General features: G+C 42.6%; 1 protein-coding gene and 1 non-coding gene across 3 annotated transcripts; both read left to right on the forward strand.

Annotated features, from left to right (window-relative positions):
* The first annotated feature begins 238 nt into the window (after positions 1-238).
* On the forward strand, positions 239-16704 carry Cnih4 (cornichon family member 4). Of its 2 annotated transcripts, XM_050142844.1 has the most exons (6): positions 280-386; positions 791-863; positions 3013-3136; positions 6141-6253; positions 11260-11400; positions 14952-16704. In XM_050142844.1, exons 3-6 carry the CDS (start codon positions 3083-3085, stop codon positions 14977-14979), a joined length of 336 nt encoding a protein of 111 aa, XP_049998801.1. In that variant the 5' UTR covers positions 280-386; positions 791-863; positions 3013-3082; the 3' UTR covers positions 14980-16704. The 2 variants fall into 2 exon arrangements, with proteins under 2 accessions (XP_049998800.1, XP_049998801.1); XM_050142843.1 differs by lacking the exons at positions 791-863; positions 3013-3136 and adding an exon at positions 3382-3450 and having other exon boundaries at positions 239-386.
* On the forward strand, positions 5172-5334 carry LOC126502255 (U1 spliceosomal RNA). Its single transcript, XR_007591877.1, has one exon. It is a non-coding gene; the product is annotated as a U1 spliceosomal RNA (small nuclear RNA).
* Positions 16705-17072: the final 368 nt, after the last annotated feature.

A 17072-nucleotide genomic window follows, 5' to 3' on the forward strand; every position in this document is an offset into this window, starting at 1 on the left:
GAGCCCCTACCACCGGGGGAAGAAAAAAAGCCCATTCCCCCCGAAACCAACAATGGTGGATGGATGGAAAGTAAAAGAAACACAAATTTCACACACGGTGAGTAACTCCTTATTAGTGTCCGCGGGTTACCAGCCTCCCCTTCCCCTCGGCGGGGAATTAGGGGGGGGGGGGGGAGCGGGGAGAATAGCAAACTGCATTTCCCATCATGCATCGCGCCGGGAGGAGCCTTTCCTGGACCACAACTCCCGGCATGCCGCCTGTCCCGGCGGCGCGGCGCGGCCCGGAGCTGGTTTGACGGGAGGAGCGGCGGCGGAGGATGGAGGCGGTGGTGTTCCTCTTCTCGCTCCTCGACTGTTGCGCGCTTATCTTCCTCTCTGTCTACTTCGTATCCTTGCTTGAGACGGGCTAGGGCTGTCGCTCATCCCCAGGGCTGCCGCCGGGGCAATGGGCGGAGGGCGGGCCGGGCGGGCGCTGGCAGGTGTGGGGTGAGGGGGCGGCGGCGCGGGCCCGGGTCGCAAGCGGAGGAGCCGAGCTCGGTCTTTAGCCGGCCTAAGCCAGCTTCCTTCAGCCGCCCCTCCGTCTGCTCTCGCCCGCAGGTGCCCCCCGGGAGATCGAGGCAGCCCGGGGCCGGTGCTGGCGGGCGGAAGGTTTTGCCGCCTTCTCTCGTCCCAGGTAGAACCCTTGCCCCTTTGTCCTCGCGGGTGTCTGCGCTTCTGGGGACACCCCACACCCAGGAGATGACTCATTCCAAGAACTGGCGATGTGCTTCCTTCACGTGTGGCCCTTTAGAGAGTTTTTAAAAAGGAGTTTCTTCAGAAGCATCCACAAAGTGGTTTTGGTTGCCCTCGGCAGTGGGAGATCTGTAAATTCAGTAACTATATTTGACTTAGTCCCCCGTTTTGAAACAAAAACAAACAAACAAACAAAAGGCTTGCTCGTGTTAAAAGTCAGTATTTTCTATAGTACTTTCTGTGAAGGTTTCAAACAGTATTTTCCGGACCGATAAATTATGTTCAGCAACCTAGCACTATTAGTAGCTGTGTGGCTACAGCTCTTCCAGGTCTTCGGGGATCACAGTGCTACAGCACAGTGTTGTAGTGCTGTAGTGTAATACACAGTCCAGTTGTTGTTTTCTTTCTCGAGACAGGGTTTTTCTATAGTTTTGGAGCCTGTCCTGGAACTAGTTTTGTGGACCAGTCTGGCCTCGAACTCGCAGAGATCTGCCTGCCTCTGCCTTCCAAGTGCCGGGATTATTATTATTATTATTATTATTATTATTATTTTATTATTTTCGAGACAGGGTTTCTCTGTGGTTTTGGAGCCTGTCCTGGAACTAGCTCTTGTAGACCAGGCTGGCCTCGAACTCACAGAGATCTGCCTGCCTCTGCCTCCCAAGTGCTGGGATTAAAGGCGTGCACCACCACAGCCCAGCCCACAGGCCAGTTTTAAGTAATTAACTATGACTAGAAAAGTGCATTAGGATTTTTGCATGTTACCCTTTTTCCTTCAAAATCATGTCCCTTTTTCTGATCAAATTTAACCTCTTTTTTTGGCCTTGTGCAACTTTAGGATAGCAGCACAGAGTATATTTTCCACTTTGTTGTGAACTGACTGTTTTAATAGGAAGGGACAAAATTTGGAATTAGAAATCATTGCTCTTCACTGTCTCTTACCCGCTTCTTTAGGATTGGACATGTTTGTTTCCTAGATACACACAATGAGAACTTGTGTTAAACACCCAGCAGTGTCTGCCCTATTGCATTTATTTAGCATCAGTTTTTACTTTGATGATTTCTAATAAAAAGAGCCCTGTGTTTTATTACCTTTGAGGAACTGACTAAAAGGGCAAACATCTCTTGCTGAAGTTCTGATGACCACTGCTTAGCTTGTGATAAAAGAAACCAGAGTTGTTGGACAATCTGAAATGCTTTATTATTATTATTATTATTATTATTATTGCAGTTTGGAAAACTAGATTTGATCATCTAAAACAGTCTTGGTCTATACCAGATCATGTAGTATGTATATGTTAACTGGAATGTTTAACATTGGTTACACATTCAGGGTGCATTTTGGTGAGAACACATTACTGTGTTGTAGGATAGTTACAGTAATAGTGTGACAGAGAATAGTTGGAGAATGGTCAGAATAGACTTCATGGACTATATAGACTATAGGAGTGTGGGGAGTTTGAGTAGTGAAGAAACCTGCAGGAAAAAGGGGACAGATATTTACAGTCACTGGCCAGAGCAAGGTGCAGGGCAGGCATGTTCATTTCTGGGTGATAGTTATAGAGCACCATGGTTGCTTTAGGCTGTAGCAAGAAATCAGGTAGGGAAGGAAGTTAGATCAGATAAATGAGGAGGGCAGTAGTGAGTCACTGCAAACTTTTGACTTAAGGAAGTGCTTTAGGTCAAAGATACACAATTTCTGCTAGAAAAAGTTCCAGCGATCTCTTGTTGATCTGGGGGTGTGGCTCAATGGTGGAGCACCTCCATAGAACAGATAAGGTGCTGGACCAAGAGAGTAGGGAAATACATTCGTATGGTGACCGCAGTTAACAATGTATCCTGTTTGTGAAAAATTGGAAGACTGAAAGTTGCATGCTTTTTACCACAGAAGTAACCATGTGAGATAATGCATCCTGCCTGGCTAGGTTGTATCATTCTACAATGTATATATTATTTGAAACATGTTATATATGATAAACACATGCAATTCTGTTATTTTAGAAGCTCAAAACACAACAGTTTTTTAAGAAGCTGAATCTGCAGAGTAAATTCAAGCTAGGAGAGTTTGGGAGATAAAACTATTGGGAAGAGGTTCTTCTGAATTTGAACTATAGTGTTAATTGTGGTATTGGCATTGTCTGGTTATGAATTTGTGGGGAAAGTGATGAAGAGGTGATATTTGATTGAAAACATTTTACTTTTTACTAAATTTTACCTTTTTTTTTTTGAGAGTGTTAATTGTATCCTGTGATGCCCTTGATATCCAAATTCACTATGTAGGTGAGGGTGGCCTTGAACTTCTAATCCACTAGTCTCCTGAGTGCTGGAATTGCTTTCTGAAACATATATAATGCTTGGTTGTCAAACAGGAAGTCTGTGTGCTCCTGACAGACGGCTCATTAGGGTAAGTGCCTGTTGTGAAAGGACCTAGTTCTGCTCCCCAGCACTGGGGAAAGTGGAAGCAGAAAGGTCCCAGGGGCTTACTGGCCAGTCTAGTCAAACAACAAGTTTCAGGTTTAGTCAGAGACTAAAACCAGGGTGGACAGAAGTAGAAGATTGCCAGCACTAACTTCTGGTGCATACATGTGCACATACATAGACTGTACAAACACAAGAATTATGTATATAATTCCTTATCGTAACCATCAGATCATAACATTGTCTGATTTAGAATGTGATTACATTAATGCTAGATCATGTTGCTCAAAATTAAACAAGGTAAGACATTGCCTAGCTATTCAATGTAATGTTGTAGCTAGAACTGCTGTGTTTTACAGTATTTTAGATCATGGAATTATGCTAGATCTGATTTTAAATATTGTTTCTTACTATGCATGTTTCTGGTCTTGTCTACATGAGGCTGATTGTTCTGTTTTCTGTGCCCGTACTGCCACCTCCCACTCATGGAGCAAATGTTCAGTCTGCCTTTTGTTGAGTGGAAGGTCTTTCTTGTGTGGTTTGTGGGGAAAAATGGACTTGGTTAGTTTGTTTGAAGGCCATTTCATATTTAGTATAATAACTTATATTGACATAAGTCCTCTAAGTGGGGAGTTTAGATAGGGGAAAACCATTTGTTCCTGATCCATTTTACGAGCTGGACAAAGAAGCTTTCTGGATAAAATTTCATGTAAAAATATATTGAGGGGCACTTTTTGCTTGACTTAAAAAGCAGTGCCCATGTTACTTCGTATCTTAAGTCTATTGAAAAAACAAGGTTCAAAGGAGTTGGTTGTTAGTTATTCCCTTACTGAAAACACCTGCTTCCTCATTTTTACTGCTGTTGTGCCATACCTGGCTTGCTGTACCATCTTCTTTTCTTTTCAGAGTAAGTTGATGTTTCAGTATTTGTGTCATTACGATCTACTCTTCTAAAAATATAAATCTTCATTGCTGAGCCTCAGAGTAGACAGTGATAGTATGTCCCTTAGACTCCCACCTCCCACCCCTGTAGTGGTGCACATCTTTAATCCCAGCACTCAGCAGGCAGAGGCAGGCAGAGTTTGAGGTGCTGCAGAGTGTATTCAGGATAGCCAGGGCTACACAGAGAAACCCTGTCTCAAAAACAAACAAACGAACAAAGGGAAAAAAAAGAGAAAAAGGTGTGTGTGTGTGTGTGTGTGTGTGTGTGTGTAGGGCGGAATAATTGTCACATTTCTTATTTCCTTAGTTTTCTGTTTACCGCCCTTTGATACTATTCTCTACACGGTATCATGCTGGTTGTGGTAGTCAGTACCTGTAATGGCAGTATTTAGGAGGCTGAGGCCAGAATTCTGCCATGATTTTGAGGCCATCCTGGGCTTCATAGCAAGACCCCTTCTACTTTCTTTCCCCCAAAATGAATTAGTAAAAGATTAAAAGGATGTATCAGTCCCCCATTTCCCCCTCCCTGCCCCGCCCCGAACCATTTCTTTTTCAGGCCAGCATGTCATTCTGCCCTCTAATTGGCTGTTCTGAGGCTGTTTCATAGGTCTCATTTGGTTGTGGAGCCCCTGATTCTTGAATCTTGTGTCTTCCTTCTTGGTTACAACTTCATTTTGGGGGAGTAGCTTCTTGAGGTACAGCCAACATGTAGGAATTGGAGTTCTGAAATGTTTGAACATATCTTACTTGAATCCTTGATTCTCTGAGTACGGGGTTATAGTGTGGCAAGATTTTTTCTTTCTGACTTTTAAAGACATTGCTTAGTAATCTTCTGTCATCCATTGCTATTCAAGTTAATACCCTTTTATTTTTAGTTATGTTTATGTGTATGTCCGTATGTGGTAGTGAGTACAGGTGCCTGCTGAGGCTAGAGATGTCAGTTCCCACAGGGGTTTGAGTTATATGGGGTTGTGATCTACCTGATGTGATTACCGGCCACCTGCTGGTAAGGATGAACTCTTAGTCACTGTGCCATCTCTCCAGTCCAATTTTTTTTAATAATTTAAAAAGTGATTTATATACTTACCTGTCAGGGGAGATACCATGATCATGAAGGTGGTGTTCCAGGGCAAGGCTTATCCATTGCACTCTGGTTGTGCTGGCCCCTGAGATTTCTCCAAATGTAGGAAATTCGACTGCATAATTTGTGGTAGTGAGGGACCACGTTCGCCCTCTCCCCTGATTTAAAAAAAAATTATGCTTTTATTTATGTGTCTATGTGAGTCCATGCCACATGTGTGCAGGTGCCTGAGGAGGCCAGAAGAGGCGTCCCCTCAGAGTTATAGGCAGCTGTGGGCATTCCCTATGGCTGCTAGGAAACAGATTCAGGCCCTCTAAGAGCAGCCAGCGCACTAACTTTTGAACCATCTCACCAACCTCTACTTAAAACTTCTGTTCTTCTTTTGGAGGAAGCACCTCACTAGGTAGCTCTGGCTGGCCTTGAATTTGCAGTGATTTCCCCTGCCTTCCTAGTGCTGGGATCACAGGCACTTATCATTACACCTGCTAATTATTTTAATCTTATCTTTCTGAATGGCATTTGCTTGGCATTTGCTTCCTTGGGAAAATGGAGATGAGGAATTTTTCTGCAGGGTGGGTGAGGAATGGGGAAATATTTGAAGATGAACATTCTAACTGAAAAGGCATGTGTATGGATATGAACCACACTAATTTAGAGCAGGAGACTTTAGCATATTGGCATAGATGCTGGGATAGAAGGTGAGTATTACTCTGCTTCTTCCTGAAGTGTTCAGACTGGCTTATGGACGGGTCTGAGACTTTGCTTAGGGTGAAATAGAACTGAGACATAAAGATTTCATTTTAAAGCTGTTAACTGACATATTTGCCTAGGGTAGGAGGTTATAGCCCTGTCTGGGGTTTCTGAGTCTAAGCTAAAAATTCTCTGCACGTTCATCAGTTTAGCTTCCGTGTCACGTGCAGACAGGAAAGGTGGGTCAGAGGTGTAATGCCTTGTTCTTCACTTGCAGTGGGTGATACCAGAGGTGGTTGGCCACGCCCTAGTCACTGTGCTCATGCTTGTTTCCTTGCACTGGTTCATCTTCCTTCTCAACTTACCTGTTGCCACTTGGAATATATATAGGTAAGTATAGTTTGTTACCATTTTGTGACAGTAGTTCTTAAGAAACTAACAGCTGGGCCTGGTGGTGCATGTCTGGCAGTAATCCCAACATTTGGGAAGAAGAATTAGGAGGATCAGGAGTTTGGAGTCTAGCTTTGCCATTTAGTGAGTTTGAAGACATCCTAGACTACATGAAATCCTAGATAAAAGAAAATAATTAAGAGCATTTCCCCCACAAAATATCCCAGTGAATAAAATAAAGAACAACAAAGTACTTATGAAATCAGAATAAATCATTGTTTAATCTGGTATATTGGACAGATAGTAGTTCGCATGACTCAGTCACATGTTTAAGAGCGATCTGTTGCTAACTTTGGGGGGCAGTTCCCAGTCAGCACCAGGGTATTGGGAAAATCCACCAAGGAGGCATGGGCTAGACTTTTCTATCTGGGGGTAAATTAAGGAAACATGCTTTCTGCTGGTAACCTAAGAAAAAAGGAACAAACACACACTTTCCTGATGGTAGCTAATCTCTTACTTAATCTGTTGCTAATCTCTTACATACATACATATCTCTCCTGCTCAGTTATGTATTTCAGTATTCAGTTATAATATCTCTATCACATGACTGCATATCTTTTACATACATTTTTCTTCTTCATCTCTTTTCTATACAGCTTCATTTTCCTTGCCTCCACACAGTTACAAATCTCCTCACAGACATAGTTAGACATCTCATTTACATATCCTCTTCCCATACAGCACTTTGGACAGATCCTAGGCGCAGCTCCTCTATGGAGCAGCAGCTCCCACACATAGCTCTTTCTTCCTCACACATACTTCTTTATCGTTCATTCATTCTCTCATACTTCTCTCATGCTTCTTTTTTTTTTTTTTTTTTTTTTGTTTTGGTTTTTCGAGACAGGGTTTCTTTGTAGCTTTGGAATCTATCCTGGAACTAGCTCTTATAGACCAAGCTGACCTCAAACTCACAGAGATCCACCTGTCTGCTTCCAGAGTGCTGGGATTAAAGGCGTGCGCCACCACTGCCCACCTGGCGTCTCACGCTTCTTCATTTCTCACACTTCTCTCTCCCACAGCAGCCTCTTCTGCATGTCTCTGCCTCGCCACTCCTTCTCTGCCTCCACTGCCTTCTCACACCTAAACTCTGGACAATAAAGTTACATTTTTAGGGCCTGACCCCTCTTCCCAAAACCCAAGATAAGTCACGTAGTTTCTCTCAGGCTAGGAATGTCACAATGACTGGACAGTGAGCAACCATGGCCCTACACATAGCTCTCAGTTGGTGAGAGTTCCCAGACAGTAAACAATTGGCTGAACTTTGAGGTTGGGGAGGAAATACAGTCTAAAGTTGCTTCAAGTTCTGCTGTTGAATCAGTAAAGCAACTCATGGAAAAATGACCTTGCGTATATGTCTCTAGGGCCAACCAGCCTGCTTTGAATCTGCTCTAAAGTTAGCTTATCTATGTAAAAGACTGTCTTTGTGACTGAGAATCCTTTGTCAGTGTGAGTAATGTAAAGTATCCTAGTATTATTTCTATTCATTAGGATCATCTTCCTGACTATTCATAGCTATGTGTGCCCAATAAGTATAAAACACACCACCAAAGGGCTGTGGAAAGAACCCCACAACTGTTCTTATTAGGGAGGCATAGCAGTGGTACCCGAGAAAACCACGGACAGGAACAACTAGTTATCCACTGTCAATAACCCTACAGTTTGCCAAGGGAGTTGGCTTGTTAAACACTAGTTGTCACTGCTGTACATTTCCACAGCAATCTAGTTGAGTGGTGGTAGCACACGCCTTTAATCCCAGCATTTGGGAGGCAGAGGCGGGTTGATCTCTGAGTTTGAGGCCAATCTGGTCTACGGAGTGAGTTCTAGGACAACCAGGGTTACACAGAGAAACCCTGTCTCAAATCCTTTTCTTCTAAGAATAGTCGAAGGCTTGAGAAAATAAGGCCTTTTATTTGTCTTTATAATACTGGAAATAAAGAAAATTGCATTTTAGTACCTGCAAAGTACACAATTTGTGTTTGGGATTTTTTTGTTTGTTTATTTTGAGGTTTTTGTTTGTTTTTGCAGTACAGATTAAATAATATAGAAAAAAAGACTGGCCAACTTTTCCATAGCCGAGGCAGGAACTAATGGAGAAGTCAGGGAGGAGTGCTGTCTACTGGCTTGCTTTCCCTGGACCAGCCTCCCACATCATTAGTCAAGAAAATGCACCACAGGCCAATCTGGGGCCATTTCTCAACTGACGTTCCTTCTTCCGAAATGACTATCTCGTATCAGTGTACCATCTAGTTTTATGTTAACTTGACACGAGCTAAAGTCATCTGAGAAGACAGAACCTCAACTGAAAAAAATTCATCAGCCAGGTAATTGGGACACACACCTTTAATCCCAGCACTCTGGAGACAGGCAGGCAGATCTCTGTGAGTTTGAGGCCAGCCTTGTCTACAGAGCTAGTTCCAGACATCCAGGACTATACAGAGAAACCCTGTCTCAGAGGGGGAAAAATGTCTCTGTAAGATCAGGCCAAAGGCAGGCAAGCCTGTGGGTCATCTTTTAAAATTAGTAATTTGTGGGGGAGGGCCCATTGTGGATGGGTACACCGCTGGACTGGTGGTCCTGAGTTCTATAAGAAAGCAAGTTGAGCAAGCCAGAAAGTGGCACTCCTCCATGGCCTCTGCATCAGCTTCTGCCTCCAGGTTCCTGCTCAGCTTGAGTTCCTTCCCTGACTCACTTCATTGATGAACTGTGATATGGAAGGATAAGCCAAATAAACTCTTTCTTCTCCAAGTTGCTTTTGGTTATGGTGTTTCATCAGCACTAGCGATCCTGAGGCAGTCATGTTGACATGAAACTAGCTGCAAAGTAGATGAGGGATGTCCTTGAATCTCTCTCACCTCTGCCTCCCAAGTGGTGAGGTATCAGGCATGTACTAGTGCTGGGGACCAAACCCAGAGCTTTGTGCAACCTAGGCAAGCACTCTGCCAACCGAATTTCATCCACAGCCCTATCTACTTGACTGCTACATTTACAGATTCTGGAAAGACACATATAAAGAGGAGTCCACAGTCTTTTCTGACTGGTCTCTTAGCATGTCAAAGTTTATTTGTAGCTTGTATAAGCACTCTTTTTTTCCCCCCAATCTGGGGTTGAAGGTATGCCCACCACAACCAGCTAAACTCAGGATTTTGTGTATGATGGGAAAAAGCTGTTCCACTGAGTCACATGTGCACCCCACATTTTATGTTTTTAAGTAACTTGAGGGAGACTTTTCATAAGCAGAATGTATTGAATAGAGAAGTTTCATGAGTATAGAATAGAGAAGGGCCAGGATAATGAGAATTCAGTTCAGAGAACGGAGAAGAGAACATTTTGTTGGAAAAGGGTTGTATTAGTGGGAATGAAAAAGAGAGATCTTATAAAGGGTAACAAAAGACAGGAATTCAGTATGCTGGCTGTATAAGATGAGAGAGCAAGAACTGGGGTTGGAAAAAACCTTAAGGATCACCAAGGAACTAGGTAATGGAATTCTAAATTGTAATCTTTTGGAAGCTTTTTGTAGGTATTTATTCAGGTATGGTTAGGCCAGTAGGATTTAGGGGAGAGTTTAAATCTTGTGAAGCTCAGAGAGGCTTTTACATTTCACAGAAATGACATTGAGAAACTGTATGTGGCAAGACCAACAGAAGCAAGAAGCCTGGACGTGCAAGCAGGAAGAGGCTGTTTATGGGGCTGGGTTCAGACGTGTATTGCACACGTGACATGGTCTGGATGAAGTGTAGGCATAAGCGTCTGTTCTTGCATAGTTTTCCTTCTCAGTTTACGTAACACGTTTCTGAGAGCCAGGTGTGGTGATACATACCTGGAATTTCGGCACTCAAGAAGCTGGGAAAGAATAATCCTCGGGTTCAAAGCTAGACTGATTGTATAGTGAGTTAGAGGCCAGTTTGAGCAACAGAGTGGGACCCTGTCTGAAAAACAGGGGCTAGGGAGATGACTCTGTGGTCAAAATGCAAGCATGACGGCTGAAATTGAGATCTCAGCACTCAAATGAATAACAGGTGGGCATGTTGGCCTGGGCCTGCCTGTAATCCTGACTCTCAGGTGGAGGCACGTGATCCCTGGAACAAGCTGGCTATCCGCTGAATTAGAGAGTTCTAGGTTCAGGCAAGAAACCCTACTTTGGGCTGGAGAGATGTCTCAGCTGTTAAGAGCATTGCCTGCTCTTCCAAAGGTCCTGAGTTCAATTCCCAGCAACCACATGGTGGCTCACAACCATCTGTAATGAGGTCTGGTGCCCTCTTCAAGCCTTCAGGCATGCATGCAGAAAGAATATTGTATACATAATAAATAAATAAATATTAAAAAAAAACCCTACTTTGATACAGAATGTGGAGAGCAATTGAAGAAAGTACCTGATGTCAACCTTTGGCCTCCACATGTACATTACACACACAAACACAAAAAAACCCTAAGAAGCTTCTGAGAACTTTAAAACATTAATTTGGTTTTGGAACCTCTTTTAACTTATATCTAATGAGAAAGAGCTAAAGAGAGACAGATGATGTGTTAAAAGTTCTCAGAATTGGGCTGGAGAGATGGCTCAGTGGTTAAGAGCATTGCCTGCTCTTCCAAAGGTTCTGAGTTCAATTCCCAGCAACCACATGGTGGCTCACAACCATCTGTAATGAGGTCTAGTGCCCTCTTCTGGCGTGCAGGCATACATGTAGACAGGATATTCTATACATAATAAATAAATAATTAAAAAAAAGTTATCAAAATTTACTAGGTATTATTACTACATTTGTTTTAGTGGGTAGAAAATTAAATGAAAAAAGGAAAACCAAATGGTAGCCCAAGATATCATTATACTGCTCTGTTTTGTTTGGATTTAAGGCTGCAAGGACTGGTCTACATTTGCAAGTTGATTACTGTTTTTCAGTATTCACGCTGAGATTTAATTTCCTTCTAATGTATGTATCTTTTATCAGGTTCATTATGGTGCCAAGTGGTAATATGGGAGTGTTTGATCCAACAGAAATACACAATCGGGGGCAGTTAAAGTCACACATGAAAGAAGCCATGATCAAGCTTGGTTTCTACCTGCTCTGTTTCTTCATGTATCTCTACAGGTAACTTTAGAGTCCTTTTTACAGCATACTGGATGCTGTTTTGGTTCATGAGGTATTATTATACTGTAAGATTTTGTACTGGCATTGTAAAACTTTGGGGGGATTATGTGAATTTATTGTGTCTGCGGAGATTTTTTTATGTATGTCATTAATTTAGTGTTCTATCTAACCTAAAAGAGGTTTCTATAATACCTAGGCTATTCCTTCGCTGTTGAGGCTATTAACAGGTTCTAAAACTGCCATTGCTATTCATCTTCTTAGAATCTAGCTAAGAGTTTTCACAGTTCCATTACAAAAAGCTATGGAAGTGTGTGTGTGTGTGTGTGTGTTCCTAATGATTAGAAACTCTTGTTCTGGGGGGCTGGAGAGATGGCTCAGCGGTTAAGAGCATTGCCTGCTCTTCCAAAGGTCCTGAGTTCAATCCCTGGCAACCACATGGTGGCTCACAACCATCTGTAATGAGGTCTGGTGCCCTCTTGTGGCCTGCAGACATACACACAGACAGAATATTGGATGCATAATAAATAAAATTAAAAAAAAAAAAGAAACTCTTGTTCTGCCAGGCATAGTATTAGCATGGTGTTATATGCTTTTAACTTCAGCACTCAGAAGGCAAAGGCAGACAGATCTCTGAGTTGGCCTACATCGTGAGTTCAGACCAGCCAGGACAACATGGTATGATCCTCTCTCAACAAAAAAGGGGGGGGGGAGGAGAATAGAAAAAGGGAGTTGGAGAGATGGCTCAGTGGTTAAGAGCCCCGGCTCTTTCAGAGGATCCAGGTTCGAGTCCCAGCCCCTCACGGTGGTTCATCTCCATCTCTAGCTTGGGCTTCATCTCTGTGGGCACCTGGTGCACAGACATAGATGCAGTCAAAAAAACAAACAACTCATTAAGTAAAACATTTTAAAGTGCTTGTTTGTAGGTTTTTGTTTGTTTGTTTTGGTTAAGACCGGATCTTGCTGTGTAATCCTGGCTATCCTAGAACTCACTGTGTGGTCCAGTCAGGCCTAGAACTTAAGGCAATCCTCTTATCTCATCTCCGTAGTGCTGGTATTATAGGTGTGAACCTCTGTTTCTGGGAAGATAATAGTTTGGTTTTGGTTTTCAGTTATTGTAGTTTTATGTGTGTGGTGTTTTGCCTGCTTTTATGCTTGAGTACCACATTTGTGCCTGGTGCTCTAGAGCTCAGAAGAAGGCTTCAGATCCCCTAGAACTTGAGTTACAGTTAGGAGCTGCCATATAGGTGTTGGGAACTGAAACTGGGTTCCTGCAAGAGCAAGAAGTGCTCTTAAGCACTGAACCATGTCTCCAGCTCCAAGATACGGGTTTTTTAAAAACCATTATTTTAGCCAGGAATAGTGTTGCACATCTATAATCCTTGCCTTGGGCTGGAGAAATGGCTCAGAGGTTAAGAGCACTGGCTGCTCTTCCAGAAGTCCTGAGTTCAAGTCCCAGCAACCACATGATGGCTCACAACCATCTATGAGATCTGGTTCCCCCTTCTGGCCTGCAGGTGTACATGCAGGCAGAACACTGTATACATAATAAATATAATCCTTGCCTTTGAGAGGCTGAGACAGCAGAATCACAAATTCAGGACCATTCAGGACTACTTAGTAGTTATAGCAAGATACTATTTCAAAAACAAGAAAACAAGGGCAGTGGTGGCTCACAATTTTAATCCCAGCACTCGGGAGGCAGAGGAAGGTGATGTCTATGAATTCGTCCTCACACCAAGTTCCAGAACAGCCAGGGTTGTTACACAGAGAAACCCTGAACTGAAAAGAAAAACAAACAAAAGACCCAAAACAAACAAATAAGAAAACAAAAAAGTGGAAGTAGTATTTTAGGGGCAGGTTTAAGATGTAATTCTTTAGAGCCTGTGTGACTCTTGTCTAGAGTGCTCTCCCCTTTTCTATCCTTCCTTTCCCCTTGTTAGCTTAAAATCTTGTCATTTTTAGCCACATCGTTGTTGCTTTACCTCTGAATGTCATTCATAGTTGAAAGGGTTGGAGTGGATGCTTTTGTTCAAAAGTGATTGTACTACCAATTAATCAGCTTTTATTTCAGGGGATTTATGCTTCTCACATCTGCTACAGTAGCAGGCATTCAGGGATTGTTTAATGGAATTAAAGTTTTGGAAAAAAATATTCCCATGTTTAAAGAATGGTGGAGCCCAGTGGGCCTTTGGCTTGTAGGTCAAGGTGCTCACCTAGTGGGATCTGGGCTCTACTACCTAGGGTGAGATTTGGGAAGTGCTTCTTAGCCTCTGTGTGCTTTGGGTTTTCATCTGAAATGGGCTGTTACTAATTTACCTAATGGATTATAGCATGAATGAAGTGCATGTAAAGTGCCTAAGTTTATTACCTATAGTAAATTCAAAAATCTTTTCAAATATTTGCGACTACCTTTAATCTGCACTGTATACTGAGTAAGTTTGATATGCCTATTTGTTAGTAACACCAAGGTTATTTCTGAGCATTGCAGTAGTTTTGGTCTGTTGATCAAGATTGATCTTGATCAGTTGTTCAAGAGTGAGGTTGATCCCTGTCATTGAAGGGAAGGATTATATTTCATTGTGATTTTCTTGAGTATTTCCTGTCTTTATGTCACATAGATTCCTGTGTGAAAGCTTTGAGGTTGGCAGTTACAGTCTGGAGTAGTATACAGAATGAAAGAAGGGGGCCTGGGTCTTGCTGTCCTCACAGCTCACTAATCACTACTAGCTTGCAAGCCAGACCACACAGGAGCATGAACAAGGTCAGCTTCCCAAAGGAGGTGCTTCTAAGGCTCCTTGTGAATAGAAGCTACTGGGGTAATAGCAGACTGCTGGGACTCTGCACAAGGCAGACATCTGGATAGGGAGTTAACGTGTGTGGTTGGTGGTGGTGGTTTTTGACTGGCCTTAGCTTTTTTATTTATTTATTTATCTATTTATCTATCTATCTATCTATCTATCTATCTATCTATCTATCTATTTATTTATTTATTTGAAACAGGGTTTCTCTGTATAAGTCTTGACTGTCCTGGAACTCAGTTTGTAGGCCAGGCTGGCTTCTAACTCAGAGATCGCCTTCTTCTGCCTCCTCAGTGCTGGGATTAAAGGCATGTGCCTGGCCATATTTTATTTGTAAAGAGTTTATTGTTATTTTTAGTGTGTGTGAGTGCTTGTGCATGTGGATATGTGCATGTGAGTGCAGGTGCCCTTGGAGGCCAGAGGCACTGGGTCCCCTGAAACTGGAGTTACAAGTAACTGTTGTCAGCCACCTGACATGGGTCCTCTGAAGAGCGAAGTGTTCTTAGCTGCTGAGCCGTCTCTCTAGCCCCTACTTATTTTTTAATGACAATACCAAATTGGTTTTAGATTTTACTTTCTTCCTCTTATCTCAGTTTGTTCTATTTTAGTGAAAACATTAGAAGCTTTTATCTGAGTATTGCTATTAGGTTTAAGTGACTGCAGTGAGTGAGCCTGGGGGATGCAGGGCTGAATAGACTGGATTCCAGGAGAGTCCTAACGAAACGTTAGTAATTCCAGTTCTTCTTTCCACAGTATGATTCTAGCTTTGATAAATGACTGAAGCTGGAGAAGTCGGGGTTGAAGCCAACCTACACTACACTGCACAACTGAGGAGCCAGAGACGACTTAAACCACCCTTAAAACCATGACCATAGCAGTATATATTTTGGTCTTTGAACAAAAAAAAAAAAAAAAAAAACCTATTTTTGCTGTATTTTTACCACATAAAGTATTTACAAAAAATGAATTGAGTTTTTGTAGATTTCTCGTTCATGAAGGTGTTTCGTGTCCTTTGTGGCTGTTTGGTAGAGGTAGGAATGTGTGCCAGTTTTGCATGCCAAAGAGATAAAGGACACACCTAAAAGAGCCCTTACTAAATGAGCTGGGTTGTCTTGAAGTCTGAAAAGCCAGAGCAGAGAGCAATACAAACCTGGAGAAAAGAAGAAAGTTAATTACCCCTTCTTTATATTGTGGCAACTTCATGTTAATGTGGCTTAAGGATTTTGAGGACTTTTCAGCTAAGCCTTTCAACAGAAAATGACATTTTAAAATATATTTCTTTGCAGTATTTAAAACCTTATAAGGCATGTGCCCAGGTACAATGTAATTCCTGCATATAAAGGAAAAATAAATTTTAAAATCAAGATTTTATCAAGAGCTTTCATTTTAAAGCTTATATCTACATGATTCCCTCCCCACCCTCTGACATCATAATTGTTCCATTTGTATTTCATCTCTAGTAATATGTTTTAATGGGTTTGGAGAGGTGATTTGGTAGAAGTCACTCAGAATTAGGAAACTGGTTGGTCATTGTTAGTGAAACAACCTGTGAGTGCTCACTTGGTGCAGAATTAATCTCACCTCCTTTTCTTCTGCCTGATTGGGAAACCCAGTACAAGCCACTGCATGCACACGGCAGTACCTAAGCCCTCTTTAAACTCTGGCTCAGGCAGAAGCAATTAACTTCCTACTCTGTTTATCATATCTTGCAGTGTAGCGTGAATCTGGCAACTCTTCCTCAGTCCTATTTGCACTTTAATGTTGGTATCTTAAGCACTGATATTTAAGAAAACATGACTGTTAACTTTGGCATGATGAACCTTGGTGGCAAAACAGTGTGCGGTTTCCCAGAAGATTAAATGTTTAAATGTTGCCTGTCTTACTGAGTGAGAATTGGTAGAAGCAAGACAGCCAGGAAGTGAGATTCCCTGTTAGAATGAGAGAGGTGCTCTGTCTACACTGGACAAAAGGATTTGGGATGGCATGCAAAATAAATTCGGATCTTTGGGACTTTGAAATCATGGAAATTCTCCCCCAACAGTAATCTTGTGTTTCAGCCTGGGAACAGGCTAAGAAGCTGTAACATTGTTACAGTTACTTTTGTGTTTACCTTTTTCTTACTTTTCTCCCTGAGATACCTTCTGCTTAACAGCCCACCTGCCATTGCCTGTCAGTGTTACTCAAGCTTCACAAGCAGAACTGTTGGAGAATTCATAGAACTGAGACAGGCTGTCGTACTTCAAGTGGCTCCAAGGTAGTGAAGGGCTTTGGGCTAAAATGTTTCGTCTTCTCCAAGTAGTCTTCACCCAAACTGAAAGCAATTAGTGGAGCACCCTTGGGCTGTCACTTGTCTGCCAGCACAAGCTGCCTAGTCTTTAATAACCAAACTTTGTTCTCAAACACTAGTTACAGACAAAACCCTTTGTTTCTCATATTGCTTGTGTATATCAAAGCCAGGAAGGGGTTGGGAGAATCATTCCTCTGGAATTTTTGGAGAGGGGTGTTTTCTATAAACCCTGAAAATGAGGATGCAAGCTCTGGCCCTAAGTGGTTGTGCCTACAGTGCTGCTGTACAGTGATGAGCGTTGCAGGGGACCGGTGAGGCTCTACATTCTAGCATTCTCATCTCCAAGATGGAGACAGAGGTCTCAGAGTGTGGACCTCTGAACTCTAGTTCAGTTCCTGTCTTCCTGTGCCCGCTGTAAAAGCTTTAGTGTTGAGGGCCTGGCCAGTGCAGACTACCATTGGGTGCGTCTATGCTGGGTCATATCCCTTTTCATGCCTGCTACTCAAGGGGAGAATGTAGCAAGAACCCAGAGGCCTCCCTCTGATGTGGTCTAACTTTAAACCTCTGTACTGTCTCCTGGGAAGAAG

This window comes from Alexandromys fortis, unplaced genomic scaffold (genome assembly GCF_014885135.2).
Source record: "Alexandromys fortis isolate MF-2015 unplaced genomic scaffold, M_Fortis_MF-2015_v1.1 scaffold_51, whole genome shotgun sequence".
Taxonomy (NCBI): Eukaryota; Metazoa; Chordata; class Mammalia; order Rodentia; family Cricetidae; genus Alexandromys; species Alexandromys fortis.